The sequence below is a fragment of the Danio rerio genome, chromosome 24 (assembly GCF_052040795.2).
Source record: "Danio rerio strain M-AB ecotype USA chromosome 24, GRCz13ab, whole genome shotgun sequence".
Classification (NCBI taxonomy): domain Eukaryota; kingdom Metazoa; phylum Chordata; class Actinopteri; order Cypriniformes; family Danionidae; genus Danio; species Danio rerio.
The window spans coordinates 8,047,897-8,065,604 of record NC_141044.1 but is presented as its reverse complement, the minus strand read 5'-3'; the positions used below and the strand labels follow the sequence as shown (position 1 = coordinate 8,065,604).

The 17,708-nt window shown below is 38.3% G+C and overlaps 1 protein-coding gene across 8 annotated transcripts in view; it reads right to left on the bottom strand.

Moving 5' to 3' along the window:
* Positions 1 to 368: 368 nt before the first annotated feature.
* The window catches only part of bmp6 (bone morphogenetic protein 6), a 79,875-nt gene continuing 62,535 nt past the window's right edge, over positions 369 to 17,708 (bottom strand). Inside the window, exons 5-8 of one of the 8 annotated variants that reach the window (XR_015524431.1) lie at positions 6,753 to 6,829; positions 5,155 to 5,265; positions 2,422 to 5,043; positions 369 to 2,308 (exon numbers count right to left, since the gene is read on the bottom strand). Coding sequence is in view for 2 of the 8 variants with exons in the window: in XM_087308583.1 (XP_087164709.1) it covers positions 4,894 to 5,043; positions 5,155 to 5,265; positions 6,753 to 6,829 (338 nt within the window). In the remaining 6 variants the exon portion in view is untranslated. 8 annotated transcript variants of the gene reach the window in all.

The following is a 17,708-nucleotide window of genomic DNA, read 5'->3' as shown; positions in this document are numbered from 1 at the left end:
TACATTTCATTAATTTAGCACTTGCTTCTTGTCATTTCATTGTTATTTCACAATATATATTTTTCTGTTTTATATGATTGTATTGTTTTTTTTGTTTTGTTTTTTTCTCTAAATTCTGGTAAAATTCTGGTTCTTTAGAAATACTATTTCAAGGGGAAAAAAACATGGTGAATACTTTTTTTCCCCAACTGTATTTAAAACACTAAATCTTGAAATATTTCATTACTGTGAAATAAAATTGCTCACACAGCTAAGTAGCATTTTGGTCACACCACCCACACTTATATATCCCCCACCTACCCTCTAATATATTCCACATTTAATTAATTTTTACTGTTGAAAATAATATAACTTTCAAAAACTCAAACTCAAAAAAGACATGTTTACTGTTTTAAGTTGAAAATGCTATCATGTAAACACACCCTATACTGGCAAACCAACAATACAACCTTATTCACATCAGTTGAAGAATAATTGTTCACAACCAAATAATCCGGTCCCTATAGTAGAATAAAAAAAAAAATTCCAACATGCATATACAGTTAAGTCAGAATTATTAGCCCGCCTTTAATTATTTTTTTTTATATTTGCCAAATGATGTTTAACAGAGCAAAGACATTTTTACAGTATGTCTGATAATATTTTTTCTTCTAAAGAATGTCTTGCTTGCTTTATTTCGGCTAGAATAAAAGGTGTTTTTAATTTTTTAAACACCATTTTAAGGTCAAAATGATTAGCCCCTTTAAGCTATATATTTTTCTGATAGTCTACAGAACAAACCATTGTTATACAATAACTTGCCTAATTACCCTGACCTGCCTAGGTAGCCTAATTAATCTAGTTAAGCCTTTAAATGTCACTTTAAGCTGTATAGAAGTGTCTTGAAAAATATCTAGTAAAATATTATGTACTGTCATCATGGCAAAAATAAAGTAAATATGTTATTAGAAATGAGTTATTAAAACTATCATGTTTAGAAATGTGCTGAGAAAATCTTTTCTCCTTTAAACAGAAATTGGGGGAAAAATAAACAGGGGGGCTAAAAATTCTGACTTCAACTGTATCTTGTCCAGAAAGAATTGTGTACCTTTCAAAAGCTCACTGTAGGGAGAAGAGGGGGAGAATATAGTATAGTAAAAGATTAACAATAAATATTGACAGGAGTTGGTGGAAATTTTGGCAGCCCATATGAGGTTGTTGGCACAGTATATAGTTTTGTTGCTGAAGAGCCTTAATGTATCCTCATGTCCTGTGGGAGGTTTTGGACTTAAGCCATCCAAGCTGCAGGTGTTGAAGGGAAAATATAGATCTGTGGTGTCGGACGGCATCAAAAAACAGTTCCATCCTTGGAATGGCAGCATAACGGTTCTGTTCTTTGAGCTCTGTTGAAGCGTGCTGTGACTCACCGATGCAAACCACAGGTAGAGCAGAGCAAATATTGAGAAACTTAAAATAAATTGATTTTTTGGAGACCTTAAATAGAGGCCTGTGGCTTCAAGTGACTTCATCAAAAAATACACAAAACAGCAGATAGCTTCCTGTGCTTCGGAGGAGAGTAATTGTATGTTCCACGTTAACAGGAACACAGGGAATCAACGTTTCTGTTGAAATAAAAGAGCTACTGTAACTTCGTAGGACTCTGTCTATTTATATTTGGGGAGGAAGTTCCTGAAAGTAATAAAAACCAATTGTTCTGGAACTATCAGATAGATAAAGACCAAGAACAAAATGTCTAGAAGTGTCCTTGAAAGGTCATGAAACAACCCTTAAAAACCCTTAACCCTTAAAAATATATAGGCATATGTAGCTTTAAATTGGTGTGGAAACTGAGTAGAAGGTAGGTGAGTAAAGAGGTAACAAGGAAATGCAAGATTTGTATATATAATGAGTGCTTATTTTAAAACACGCATTCCTACATTGAAGGAAGAGAAATTCCTCAGGCACTTGGGCTTTTTAAAGTAATGTCTGTCGGTGTTTGAATGCTCCGCTGTATCACATTTTAAAAGTTGGTACTTCTCAACATTATTGTCTAGCCATTGTTAATGACATTACTGTGAGGTCTCACAGCTTGACAGACTAACTCAAAAGCAATGTCTTCTCATAGAACAAGAAAACTCGGTCTCCTGAATGCTACAACATGTTCTTACTGCATGTTTTCCGTGCTGAAAAACAGCTTAAATCAGCCTAGACTAGTTGGTTGGTTTTAGCTGGTCAACAGGGCTGGTTTTAGAGGGGTTTTGGCCACTTCCAGGCTGGTTTCCAGCCATTTCCAGCCTGGTCTTAGCTGGTCAGGCTGGAAAATGACCAGCTAAAACCAGCTTGACCAGCCTGGATTAAGCTGGACATAGCTGGTTTTGGCTGGGCTTCCAGCCTGGCTAAGCTGGTCACGCTGGTTTTAGCTGGTCATCTCTCGGCTAAGACCAGGCTGGAAATGGCTGAAAACCAGTCTGAAAGTGGCCAAAACCCCTCTAAAACCAGCTTGGTTGACCAGCTAAAACTAGGCTGGTTTAAGCTGTTTTTTTTTTCAGTTGGGTTTTGTCCATTCGTGACGGAAACACATCAACTTTCTATTTTAGCTTCTATTTCTTAGATGCCGCAGCTGGAACAGCAAAACAAAATACTATGGCGTGTTTTTATGAAGGTTCCGATATTTAAATGTTTCTGGTGTGGGAAGCTAAAATGCTTGTTGCTGGAATCTTGTAAGCATATGGTATTAATACTAGTTCTGCTTGTTGCGAGAATCTTGTCACGCCACGTGCTGTTAGCATACAGTATTATCGAAGTACTCGCAGTCCTAAGTCCTACATCACCACTAGCGACACCACCATAATAAAGACTTTAAACCTGGAAGATGAAATTGCGGGAGTAAATTTCAAAACTAGCTGTTTGTTTATTACAATTAAAGCTAGCAGATGCTAATGTTGTCTTATTCATCACAGGGTTTTATGAGCATCGAAAAAAATATTCTGCTTGTTGCTGGATTCTTGTCACAACATGTGTTGTTAGCGTACAATGTTATTGAAGTACTTGCAGTCCTATGCTACATCACCATAGGAACACCACCCCAGCAACATAAAGACTTTAAACCCAGAAGATGAAGTTAGGTGAGCAAAGTTAAAAATTAGTCAGCTGTTCTTTATAATTAAAGCTAGCAGATGCTAACATTGCCCTAATTCATCACAGGGTTTCATGAGCTGCAAAAAATATTCAGCTTGTCGCACCACATGCTGTTAGCGCACTGTATTACCAATATACAGTCCTATGCTACATCACCACCAGCGATACCACCCCAGCAACATAATGCTAACGTAGTCTTCATTCATCACAGGGTTTCATGTGCAGCGAGAAATCTTCTGCTTTACTGGATTCTTGTCACAAAACGTGTTAGCGCACAGTATTGTCAAAGTACTCAAAGTCCTATGCTACAGCAACACCAAGCTGATGAAGATTTTAAACCCAGAAGATGAAAATAGGGTAGTAAAGTTAAGACTTAGCCAGTTGTTCATTACAATTAAAGCTAGCAGATGCTAGCGTTGTCTTAATTCATCACAGGGTTTCATGAGCATGGTGCTTGTTGCACCACATGTTGTTAGCGCATGGTATTATCAAAGTAGGCCACTCGCAGTCCTATGCTACATCACCACCAGCAACACCACCCCGATAAAGACTTTAAACCCAGAAGATAAAATTAAAAGAGTAAGTTACAAATGAGCTATTTGTTCATTACAAATAAAGCTAGCAGATGCTAACGTTGTTTTAATTCATCACAGGGTTTCATAAGCAACGAAAAATATTCTGCTTGTTGCTGAAATCTTTACGCACCCTGTGTTGTTAGTGCACGGTATAATTAAAGTACTCACAATCCTTTGCTACATCAACACCAGCAACAGAAAGACTTTAAACCCAGAAGATGAATTTAGATGAGTTACGTTTAAAATTAGCCATTTGACCATTACAATTAAATCTAGCAGATGCTAACGTTGTCTTAATTTTAGCATAGGGGTTTCATGAGCAATGGAAAAAAATATTCTGCTTGTTGCTGAAATCTTAACGCACCACATGTTGTTAGCGCATGGTATTATCAAAGTAGGCTACTCACAGTCCTATGCTACATCACCACTCGCGACACCCTTTAAACCAAGAAGATGAAATTAGATGACTTGAGTTTAAAATTAGCTAGTTGTTCATTACAAGTAAAGCTAGAAGATGCTAACGTTTTCTTCATTCAACAGAGTTTCAGGAGCAGTGAAAAAAATGTTCTGCTTGTCTCTGGAAGCTGGAACCACATATTGTTAGCGCACAGCATTATACTTAGTATTTTCAAAGTACTAACACTCCTATGCTGCATCACCACCACACAGACATAAGACTTTAAATCCAGAAGATGAAATTAGATGAGTACAGTTTAAAATTAGCCAGTTGTTCATTACAATTAAAGCTAGCAGATGCTAGCGTTGTCTTAATTTATCACAGGGTTTCATGAGCAGCAAAATAAGAATAATAATGATGGTGCTACTTTTGCAACATCATAAACTGATCTCAATAATGGAAATTATGTATAATGTGACCATTTTCAAGAACGGTTTGTTAAAAATATTAAATAGAGACAGAATTTTACCTCATAATTTACATTTTCATTGTGTGTCTTTTAAGACTACAGTCATCAGGTTAAATGTCTGTCCATAGATTCAGCGACGTTCATCCTCTTGGCAGTTTGTAGGATCTGAAATGTCATGAGAATTGCCCATGTATGTTTTCACCAGGAGAAGCAGCAAACCATGATGCACAATTCAGTTCATATTGCTCTTTTCTTTATCAGTCTTGTCAGTCCTCACACACATTTGTCTGTCTCTGGGGTGCAGCAGTTGGGCAGAGAGATGCATGTCCCATAAGTCAGTGGCAGCCACACGAACGCACCACCATGTTCCTGTATTTTTTCAAAATGACGTTGGAATTATCATCATAGTATAGCACAGAGATTGCGTGGAGTTTGGTTGGAGCACAACATGGCTTTGGGACGTTCTCTGGATTCATCAGATGGACCTGAAAAATGAAGCAAGAATTTACTTGCCTTTTGTAATCTCGCTGCTATAATATGATCTTGTTTTGTTTTGTCTGCAGGGTTTATTATTTAATATATTAAGAAGGACTCACCAGTGTCTGTACTATTGCATGATTAGTAGCATTCATATGCGCATTTAGAGGAAAAGAGCATTCTCCGTCACAGTAGTTTGCTGCGTAGCCTTCAGGTGCAATAATCCAGTCCTGAAAAAAGATCAATTTTTAGTTTAAATGACTGTACGCAATAAAAAATTTCTTGCACATTTATAATTATTTGCATTGTTGTTGTTGTTGTTATGTATATATATATATATATATATATATATATATATATATATATATATATATATATATATATATATATATATATATATAAATATATATATATATATAGTGTCCACTTTAATAGGTACACCTGTCCAACTGCTCGTTAATGCAAATTTTTAATCAGCCATTCACATGGCTGCAACTCAATGCATTTAGGCATGTAGACATGGTCACAGTTCAAACCGAGCATCAGAATGGGGAAGAAAGTTGAATTAAGTGACTTTAAATGTGGCATGGTTGTTGGTGTCAGACGGGCTGGTCTGAGTATTTCAGAAACTGCTGATCTACTTGGATTTTCTTGCACAACCATCTCTAGGGTTTACAGAAAATGGTCCAAAAAATTGAAAATATCCAGTGAGCGACTCGAGGTATGCACAAGAGCATCTCTGAATGCACAACACGTCCAACCTTGAGGTGGATGGGCTACAGCAGCAGAAGACCACACTGGGTCCTGTCAGCCAAGAACAGAAAACAGTCTCAATTCGCACAGGCTCACCAAAATTGGACAACCGAAGATTGGAAAAATGTTGCCTGGTCTGATGAGTCTTGATTTCGGCTGTGACATTCGAATGGTAGGGTCAGAATTTGGCATGTATAATATGAAAGCATGGATCTATCCTTCACTGTATCAATGGTTCAGGCTGTTGGTGGTGGTGTAATGTTGTGGGGGATATTTTCTTGCCACACTTTGGGCCCATTAGTACCAACAGAGCATTGTGTCAATGCCACAGCCTAACTAAGTGTTCTTGCTGACCATGTCCATCCCTTTATGACCACAGCGTGCCCATCTTCTGATGGCTACTTCCAGCAGGATAACACACCATGTCATAAAGCGTAAATCATCTCAAACTGGTTTCTTGAACATGACAGTGAGTTCACTGTACTCAAATGGCCTCCACAGTCACCAGATCAATTCGATGGGATGTGGTTGAACAGGGAAATTCACATCATGGATGTGCAGCCAACAAATCTGCAGCAACTGCGTGATGCTATCATGTCAATATGGACCAAAATCCCAGAGAAATATTTCCAGTACCTTGTTGAATCCATGCCAGGGGTTCAACCCAGTAGTAGTAAGGTGTACCTAATAAAGTGACCGGTGCGTGTGTGTGTGTGTGTGTGTGTATATATATATATATATATATATATATCGAAAAACGTTTGACTACTTAGTTAAAATGAGATGAAACAACACAATTCTTTAGACGTTTCTGAGACAACTGTTTTATGTTCGATCCGCCTACATTTGTAAAAACCCTTTTAACTTTTACTTGACTTAATCTATTTGTGAAAGCCAGCAATTGTTTACAGTACAGAGAAGCTTTAGTCTGATATCTGTAATACACAAATCCTTCGACCCTTACCTGCCAGCTCAATTCTCTGAAACTCACATACAGATCATGCTTTCTGCAGGCTGTCTTCTGATCACTGCTGTTGTAATCTGCCAATCACAGAGAAGAGAAACAATAATATACACAAATTCAGCATGAGTTTTAGCTTTATCAGCGAGTCTTTAACAGATCCATTGGGAGAGAATTATGCCCAGTTTTATTAACTGCAGCTATATACTTCACATCTTAAAAAAATATAATAATAATAATAATAAATATAATAATATAAAAACAGTACTTGCACACAATATGCTGTATCGATCAGATGGTGTAAAGTGGTTTAGAGTTTTATGTTTCTTACAATTGGATATTCATTTATTTTCTTTTCGGCATAGTCCTTTTATCAGTCCGGGGTCGCCACAGTGGAATGAATCACCAACTTATTCAGCACATGTTTTTACGCAGCGGATGCCCTTCCAGCTGCAACCCATCTCTGGGAAACATCATTACACACTCATTCACGCACATACACTACGGACAATTTAGCCTACCCAATTGACCTGTACCGCATGTCTTTGGACTGTGGGGGAAACCAGAGCACCCGAAGGGAGTTCGCAGAACATGCAAACTCCACACAGAAACGCCAACTGACTCAGCTGAGACTCAAACCAACGATCTTCTTGCTGTGAGGCAACAGCACTATCCACTGCGCCACTGCATTGCAATACAATTGGATATACTTAAAAATATATATGCATTTTGTTAATGTTAAACATTGCATTAAAAACTTTTGTATATTTTATACTTATGTATATTTTAAATATACATAATTGCATGAATTATACACCATCACTACAAATAATTAAATATATGTGTGACCCTGGACTATGAACTGTTGCATTTCGTAGGTTTTGCATTGTTAGATTTTTGGCAATAGGCAAAAAAAAGTGTATGGGTCAATAGATCAATTTTTAATTTATTTTATTATTTTTATATATGCCAAAATTAATTTAATAAGCAAATAACAAGCAAAGATAATGTTCTTTGAGCGCATTTTATAATTTTCCTACTGTAACGAATCAAAACATGAATTTTGATTGGTGATGTGCGTTGCTAAGAACTTAATTTGGACAACATTAAAGGAAGTTTTCTCAATGTTTTTACTTTTAGATTTTTAAGTAGATGTAGCTTATCAAAACTTTATCCTAATCGAGATCCATCAATGGAAAACTTATTCATTCATCTTTCTAGGGATGTATACATTTTAATTAAAAAACTAACACTTGTGACAGAAAATAAGGACGTCACCATTTTTCTCAGAAAACATATTTATTAAGGTGCTGTTGAGTTGAAATTTCCACCAAATGTTGATAACAACCAAAGGAATCCATTAATGTACAGAAAACAAATCTAATTAGTAATGAAATGACACAGAAAAAATGTATTGAACACATGAAGAAAGGGAGGTGTAGAAAGGCAGTGAAAGCCCAGACAGCAACTGAAATCTCTCAGTAGTTATTCAGCAACCCTCTGCCCTTCGTTATGGTAAATGAATATCCGCTTATCTTTATTAGCAGAATGATGAAGATGAAACAAGAATGAACATTTCCGCAAGACAATAATCCAAAATATAGCCAAGGAAACGCTCAAAATGCTGTTAGAGAAAGAAAATCAAGCTGTAGAATGCCAGCCCAGCCAATCACCTGACTAGAATCCAATAGAAAATACAAAATAAATGTCAGATTTGATCGACGAGACCCACAGAACCATCAAGATTTTTACACATTACGCATTCTTCCACTGAGAGGCATCTTTAAGCTGCCTTAATAAAATAAAAGGATTTATAAAGTATTAAATACATTTCAGTAGTTCAGTAGTTTCTCCTTGTTTCATTCCATTGTTATTACACATTTTAGGTTTGCATTGTTTGGGTTTTTACCAAAATCTTCCTCAATTCCATGTTAACAGCTCCTTTAGAAATATTATTCCCAGGAAACATGACGTGTTCAATACTTATTTTCCCCACTATATATGATAAGCTTTAATAAAACTAAATATATATTTAAAAGAAGTAATGTTACAGAATATTTATCTCCAATTGGTAGTAAACCATAATTTCAAGAAAATAGTATTAATATAAATATTTCAGGAAAACGATCATACAGGCTTGGGTGAATAAATTCAAGTCATTTTTTGTCAATCACATTAAACGACTTTGGTACACTCTATGGTCCCCTTGAGCTTTCCATAATTCAAAGTTGTGCCAGAGCAAGAATAAACCCAGTATTTGAAGTGAGCCTTCTAATCCTGCCAGCGTCACAACACATTGGCTTTGCAACATAATCTCCCCTTTACAAGCTGCTGTCAGCAACATTTGCAGTTTATTTCAATTATCTGTGTGGCTACACCCTGTGTCCTAGCCACATGTCAGCAGCAGGTACGTTTGTATTTTCTGAAGAGGAAGGTCATCTCTGGCACCGAGTCCTGCTCTGAATTCAAACTCTGAAACACACTTTCCACTGGTGCTCTCATATGCCTCCTTTTCCCCTAATTTTTGCTAAGTGTAATGGAGTGGGAGAGAGGAGAGAAAGCTATGATATCAGTTCAAGCCAGCTGCGATGCCTTCCTGTTTTTTGAGTTCCCGCCCCAAAGTTCAGCACTTCAGCCATAAAGAGAGCTTGCTGATCGTAATAGCATGGAAGATGGATAGTTTTCTTTGATCAGACTTCATCCCCAATCCCATTTCCTCCACATTTTGGTTTTATATCGGATAGTATATAGCTGTTATCCTCTTTGTTTTCTTTTCAAATGGCTGAATCCTCCCTAATGAAGTAATACTGTAATGACATTATGATGTCAGCAAATCTAATTAATGCTCTCATAGGACAAAATAGTAAGACATGTTTTATAAACATGGCAATGAAAACTCATCACTAAAGCTGTCAGATAATGCCTATATCGTACCACCCGATCGAATGAAACCCTTTTATGCTATGGTAAGTGCTTAATTTGTAAATGAATAATTCCCGGAACAAAACCAGGAAATAAAAGTTACCGTGACCGACGTTCAGCAAACTTCAAGGGTGTACTCTATTCTGTCTGAACTGTGCCCAGGCCCGTTTCCCGGATCGTTTGAGAAGTGTGAGTGCTCTGAACTGGGCTCAGGCGCGGTTCACTTGGCCGGCCCTGGCCCGGTTGGAAGAGGTGTGCCAGAGCGCAGATCACTGGAGTTTAAAAACTGAAGACGTGACTTTTAAGGGACTGTTTCATTATTAGATTTACTCGTGGTTTTAAAAAATAAAATATGCGTGATTGTCTCTTTGCCGTTTTGAAAAAATAAATATTATTTAAGTTGGCCATTCTTTATTTTCATTGCTCGCTGTGCAAAACAATCACCAACCAATGAGTGGATTATAAACAAAAGAAAGGCGATTGCCTGAAAATATTGTTGAGGGGAAACAGTTAATCGGGACTTTTGCTTTAACTTGCGCATGGTGACTACCGTCATGTGTGTGCGTGCACACAAAATCCACACAGCCTTCGCTTGCACACTTGCACAAGTTAATGTAGGATCAATTCAAATAAATACCAGAACCCAAAACATGAATATCTGACATTTTCCAAATTCAAATTAAGCACTGTCTATGCTATGGTACAATACAACAAATTTTTTGTACAATCGGATCAGAAAATTAGCACTGTAGCCTCACAGCAAGAAGGTCGCTGGTTTGAGTCACGGCCGAGCCAGTTGGCATTTCTATGTGTTTGCATGGGATTCCTCTGGGTGCTCCAGTTTCCCTTACAGTCCAAAGACATGCTGTGAATTGGATTACCTAAATTGGCCGTAGTGTATGTGTGTGTATGAGTCTGCATGTATATTTGCCAGTACTGGGTTGCAGCTGGAAGGGCATCCGCCTTGTAAAACATATGCTGGGTTAGTTGGCAGTTCATTCCGCTGTGCCGGTCCCTGATGAATAAAGGGACTAAGCCAAAGGAAAACGAATGAATAAATGGATCAAAAACAGCTTGCATGACTTTGGAAGGAAACCACCCAGGGTGGTGTTTAAATCAAAACAATTTCACAGCAATTCGTAACTTTTTGATTCAGTGGCTAATTCGTATGAATTCATACAATTTGATTCGTACAATTTAGAACGATTCGCTTACCCCAGTGATGGTTGTGGTTAGGGATAGGGTTTGGAATCACGCCTCTTTTTTAAAGGGCCATGACACCCCCCACTTTCAGTTAAAGTCTACTTCAGAATTTTTTCAAAAGATGCATGATTAATGGTCGTGGAGCTCCGCGAGCATCGGGCAGGAGTGGGTGTGGCCAGCAGGGGATAAGGGGAGCGAATAACTGTTGTTGACAGTGTCTAAATTATAGATCTTGAATGCAGACTCAGTGCAGCAGGTCTCCTGACCTGTCTATTTTAACCATTAGTCCTGCTGGTAATATAGAGGATTTGGGCAAACACAGCAGCATGGCGATGTGTCTGAATGTGAATGAACTCCTGATAAAAGTCAACGTCTGCCATTCTTCAATTCTCGCACTGCTCTCCCGACCAAAATGCTTGCAGCACACACACAGCTTTGCTGTATGATCGGCCCTGACAAGATCGCGGGGAAAAAACATGCAACAAACCCCATGGATCATGGTAACAAACACATACGAGCCTTCATGAACGGCTATGTGCCGTTGGTCTGTGTCTCATAGCTTGCTTGAAACTGGCAGGTCTGCCTTCGGAAAGCACATGCTCTCATGAATAATTAAGCAGCCGGCTCTTCTCATAGGGTACGAAAACTCCGATATGAATAATAATGAGAAACTGACGCGTCGTCATTGCACTTGCAGTACTGCGCTACGTCGCCGACTTTGATCCCGCCCAAAAATAATTTTAAACCCGGAAGCTGAAATTAGCTGACAAAAGCTCAAAATTATCCAGTTTTCCCCACAATTAAAGCTGACAGGTGCTAACATTGTCTTAACTGATGCTCAACACAAACAAATCTGTTAATATAAAAAAATATTTAAAAAAAAAGTTCTCCAGGGTGTCCTGAACCTTTAAAAACTAACTGAACTCGTACAACTGAACTCGTACAAATTCAATTAGCCACTAAACTGACGAAACGGAAAATAGTTTTGTTTCCTCGTGAGATCAGGCTGGTCGAACTCTAATGACTGGAATACTGCATGGCTCGATGCTATTCCTCTTTTTCTTCTCTGTATTTTAAATATCCAGCTTAATTTTAAACAATTATTTTCGTGCTGGGTTTAACAACACTAACATCATCCAATGACGTTTAACTTTCCATGCAGATTTGCGTAGTTCCATGTCACAAATGATCTGTTTCTTCCCATTGGTAAAGTTCTTGCATTTGAAATGATATGTAATCCAGATCAATGATATCATCACAAAATGACACTTTCCCAGAATAGTCACACCTACTTGTTCATTATCATTGATGGTAAAAATTTATAAAGCTTACCTTTAGCTGAGCTCTCCACAGTAAACACCCTACATGTCTACAAGCACATGATCCAAAAACATTACAGAACTTTCTACGCTCACTTAAAGTTTTAATCCACAAAAAGTAACTACTTATAGGTCGTAATCGCTTCCTAAACTAATAGCAAAATCCTTTCAAATTAAGAATGGTTTACTTTGCAAACATATTTGCAAAAGGAAAAAATGATTCCCATACAGTAATTTGGTTGAAACCTATATTCATTTATGAAGACCTACCTACTTTAAAAACACTGTTGTCTATGAGTAATGCAGAGTAGAAATTACAGCTGTAACTGAAACCACATGGCGAGTTTGTAGTAAGATGTCTGAGGTCATTGTAAGTGCTCAAAAATCATCCAGGGCTATGGTGTTTCCCACTTTCTCCTTTAAGAGATCCTGTATTGAAAATCTAGTGTTGGTGCAACTGGTTGTAGAAATGAAAATATTAAAGGAGTTACAATTTTTGTCTTCACACTGCAGCAGTTTGGTCGAAGCAGTGGCTGGGTCGATCAGTTTTTAAAATACCCTTAAGTCCCCTTTCGACATACTAAATATTTAGTAACTTCACTAGTTATACCAATACACAGGATGTGTCACTCGTATAGTTTTGAATGGGGAAAAGTGTACCGGTCAATATGGCGAATGAAGCCCCGCCTACTAGTACAGGAGCCAATCATCGATCGCTACAGACTGACTTTTCTCCAGTGAAAATGCTCGGACCACACGTGTCCTTTTACAACTTTATTTGTGGTCAACAAACACACTGGAATCTCAGCGAACACTTGCTTTACAGACATAAGAAAAATATCATAATAAAGCTTGAAATCTGTACCTTTAAATGAACCAAGTGCACCCTCGTTTTTGATTTTGTAATCTGTATGAAACGAATGTGAGGTATAGTTCATCCCGCCAAAGGATTATCACATGACAGCATCTACAAGAATGCCCACAAACTTGTAAACAAAGAGTCGGTGTCATTTCTGGAGGAGCTTCGCCATCAAGACCATGTCGTGAATTACTTTAGTAGAGCAGCGCGATCAGCAGGCATTATCTAGAGCAGGGCTATTTAATAGTTTGTCATTGGGGCCAGTTCATGAAAAGCCTCCCAAATGAGGGGCAGGAGAGATATGACTGCAATATGATAACACAACAGCATATACTGTAAGAGCCCCTATGTTGTATTTTTACTCCTTAAGACACCTACGTTGTATTTTTCTACATTAATATGTTAATATATTGTACTTTGAAACTACATAATATCAGCACATTGTACAATTAAGTAGACTTCTGCATTCAGACACATCCATATGCTATGCTTTGAATTGCATAACAATTATGGATGCAATCATAGATTTAAGTTGTACGGTAATATAGTCTGAAGAATAATCATGGTTTCAGGGTTATCATGTCTAATGTAAATTTAAGCTTTTAATTGGGCAAGTATTTAGATGAACTGTTGTTATCATCTGCGTTCATACATGCATAACTAGTTTAATAATTTGTAATATTTTGTCTAATGTATCTTTTGTTTACATTGCACTGAAACCCTCGCACAACTCTCACCGCTACAGTGTGAGATGTTTGCTACTCAGTGCGCCTGGAAGGCGCGAGCATATCGGCATATATTCTTACATTGGAGATAGTTAGCTTACGCACGGAAAAGACGCGCTATGTAAATGGCCCGCTGCTATAGTTAATTCAATGTGCATGCCTATTAGCCTTGGTGTATAAGCTCAGAACTTTAAACTAGCGCACAAGTGACATAACTTCGTTTAGTTGCTGTACTTTCATTCCGTGTAACAGAAACACAGCGTTGAGAAGCCTTTATGATTAAGTATCCAAATGTTTTCAGCTGCTCGCGCCACACGTGGCGCTTAAAGGGCACTTTTGATGTCTTGGTCACACTATTTGGAGGCCTGAAACAAATTGCCTCGCGGGCCAAGTTCAGCCCGCAGGCCACCAATTGATTAGCCCTGATCTAGAGGATGATTATGTGTAAAACAGCCATAAAGAAGGCTTGGTGTCGTGATCTCGTTCCTTTCAAATGCACATTAGCTTGGGCAGCCTGAATAAATGATTTTGTTTGATTTGAACGTTTAGATATTAAATTTATGACACAGCTGTTGTTTAATTGTATCAGTGGTTTCAAATATGTAATGTAATCTTAAGCTTGGCAAACAGTTTTGGAGAATTTGATGTTTCAACATTCAGACAAAATGCCCTAGCATACTAGCCGAGAGGTGTTTCGAGGATGGCCGCCGAGTGAAATGACTTGCCTTAAAGGGACTTTAGTTATAGTTTAAGTTAGTAGAATACCTGTTGGGGGGGGACCATAAAAATAAACTGTTATTAGATATTAATCAGACTTTAATATTTTTTCAATAATCATGTATACACACAGTCTAAAGAGGTCTATCAAACTAAAATGTTATCATTTTAAATGTGATGCTAATTGTGTATGTACTTAACATTTTATTTACAAAACCATTCTATTTGTCTACACTTTCTAATATCAATTTGATATCAACAAACAATTAATTAGCTTATTGTCATTTTCAAAGTGGAAGGAGTTAATATTTTCAGTACTGACTAATGATAATCTCAAATCATTTATTTTTAAACCACTGGTTCTCAACATGTAGTGTGAAACCTCTGGCCTTCTTAACCCCCCAAAGTAAGACCCCTTCTTGTATTTCTCTCACTCTCTCTGGCAGGACTAGGGTAAATATTTACTGAGATAAATCCGCCAGCAGGAGTGGCCCCCGAGCTCTCCCGAGCGGCCATTTAGTCGATCCCCCAGGGGTCCCCTTCCTCTCTGATCCCGAGCAGTGAACCTGTCTTACACAGACCCCCAACTGCGACATTTATAGGCAAGAATGTTCTACACCTAACCACAGGCCTGAGAACGAGGCCAAACTACAACCCAAGAATGGCATATTTTGACACACTAGTTACACACAACTCGTATATTTGGAAAGCTGACATGTCCTGTGGTTTGATATGCTATGCTGAATCTATTATAAATAGCCTTATGTTATTTTGTACAAGGAATATAGTACTTTTTAGGATTGTTTAATCTAGTATATAAAAAAATGTAATGTTCTGTTTAAATACTGTCCAAAATGCATTCGAAACTGACAGCAGAATGCACTTGGTTTTGTTTAGCTCTGACTTTATTTACTGCCAGTATTTACAGTCAAGAGCTCTTTAGGAGTAAAGCTGATATTTAGTGTGGAGTTTCATTGAGTGTAAAGGCCAGATTTGTAGTACCCCATAAAGAGCTCCTCTTCCTGCCTGTAAAATTTAATGCCACACTGTTACTGCTGTGAGTGGGTCCTGTGGGCCTCCACCAGCCCTTGAATAAAGATCAATGCTTATGACCTGTAGGGATGACTATCGTAAGGATTCAATTAGCTTCTTATTTACATTTATTTGGGAATTTCATTCATTTTCCTTCGGCTTAGTCCCTTATTTATTAGGGATCACCACAGCGGAATTAACCACCAACTATTCCAAAATGTGTTTTAAGCAGCAGATGCCCTTCCAGCTGCAACCCAGTACTGGGAAACACCTATACACTCTCGCCAATTTTGTTTACCTAATTCACCTATACCACATGTCAGTGGACTGTGGGGGAAACCGGAGCACCTGGATGAGAACATGCAAACTCCACACAGAAATGCCTACTGGCTCAGCCGGGACTTGAACCAGCAACCTTCTTGCTGTGAGTCGACCACTGAGCCACCTTTTCAGAAAGAGATTCTTTCATCCAAAAAACAATTTGCAAGTAGAACAACAGTAGCAATTACACCAACAACAAAGCAACAAGACTCAGTAAATCTACAACAGTATATTGCAAATTGTATGTTAAATAAATAGGCAGAAATATACAGTGAATAGTAGTGTTAGTAACAGCAGCTTATGATAAATGCTTTTTTGTTGCTGTTACAAGAGGAAACGATCACTGAAATGATCTATGAAAGTGATTTTGTGTCTCTTTGGAATGGCACTACATTGTGCCATTCACTTGCAGAAGCCATTTTCAGGTATATGTTTAGGTATATGAGTACAGAGCCAGTGGTTGTTCTGTAGACAGACATCTGTGTCTTTGATGCTAGCAGCTATTGGGTGTGACGTGTGCTCTGTTTGACACAATAAATAATTTTTTCACTGCTGCATTCTGAATCAGTTAAAGTGGTTTGATGACAGTACTGGCTGGAAGGCTTGCCAAGGGAGCATTGCAATCCTCCATTCAGGATAGAAGAAGAGCCTGGACAAGGAGTAAGGGAGCATGCTCAGGGGGCAACTGCCTGATCGATCCAGAACCATCACGACAAAGGCATCACTGTTCATGCACTTGTAACCCTGCCAGTCTCACACCACCCAACCCGCTTTGAGCTGGGATCGAACAGATGACCTTCCGCATGGGAGTCAGTTGCTCTAACAAGGAGGCTAAAGACTGTGGGCTCTAGTGTCTGTTGCTAGAGCACCTTTTAGAGGTCAGAGGAGTGAGGTTTACCTGCCAAGCACTTCACTCGCTGGCCTGTGCTACATATGTGTCACAATCACCAGTGATCTAGTCCATACAGCTGTAGAACTGCAAATCTGCCACCGAAGGAACTACAAATCCTGTCATGCACAACACAACCACACCTGTTCCTGTTGTTCTTTGATTTCACACAAACAGCTTACAGATTACAAGGATCATATATACAGCACAAAAACACAGACTTTGCTAAGTCTTGCTATCTGTTAAAACTGTGACATTACGACATGTTTTCCCTTGCCTTGTCTAGCCATGTTTTGACCCTTGCTTTGTTTCATTGTTTATCCTGCCTGCCACCTATACCAACTGCTCGCCTGTTGACCACAATTCTGGATTATCTTTATGTATCTGTTTACCCCTGTTTTGACCATTGCCTGCCTGACTAATGTTATTAATAAACGCGTGGATCCTCAAACCTGTTGTCAGCGACCAACAGTTACAGACAGATTCATATGGGTCTGTGTAAACACTTTTGTGTGAGGATTAAAATAGAATGCAATTACGTCTGTATTTCCCCAGTGACCTTGACCATGAGTCTTGCCACTGTTAGAATATAATGAAAGGAGGGTTTCACCACTGACAGCACCTGCCGAGAAAAGGGGAGAGATAATAGCAGAAGGCAGATGAGAACCACTAAGGAGTAGTTTGTTTTGATAAAGTATCAGAAACTAAAGGATTTCCATCATTAATTTGGATGAGACCGTCTACAGTCTAAGTTTTAATTGGGAGAATATTTAATAAGGAGAAACAGGAGACTCAGAGAAGGGGAGAAATAACTCAAGATAAAAGCACAGGTGCAGATAGAGCAAACATAAGAATGCTGGGATCAGAATGCTTGGGCAGACATCTGAACACTTGTTCTCTTGCTGGTGTTCTTGCTGTAATAATAAATGTTTGATCTTGATACTTGGAAGATCTCGTCTTTATTTAATTTTG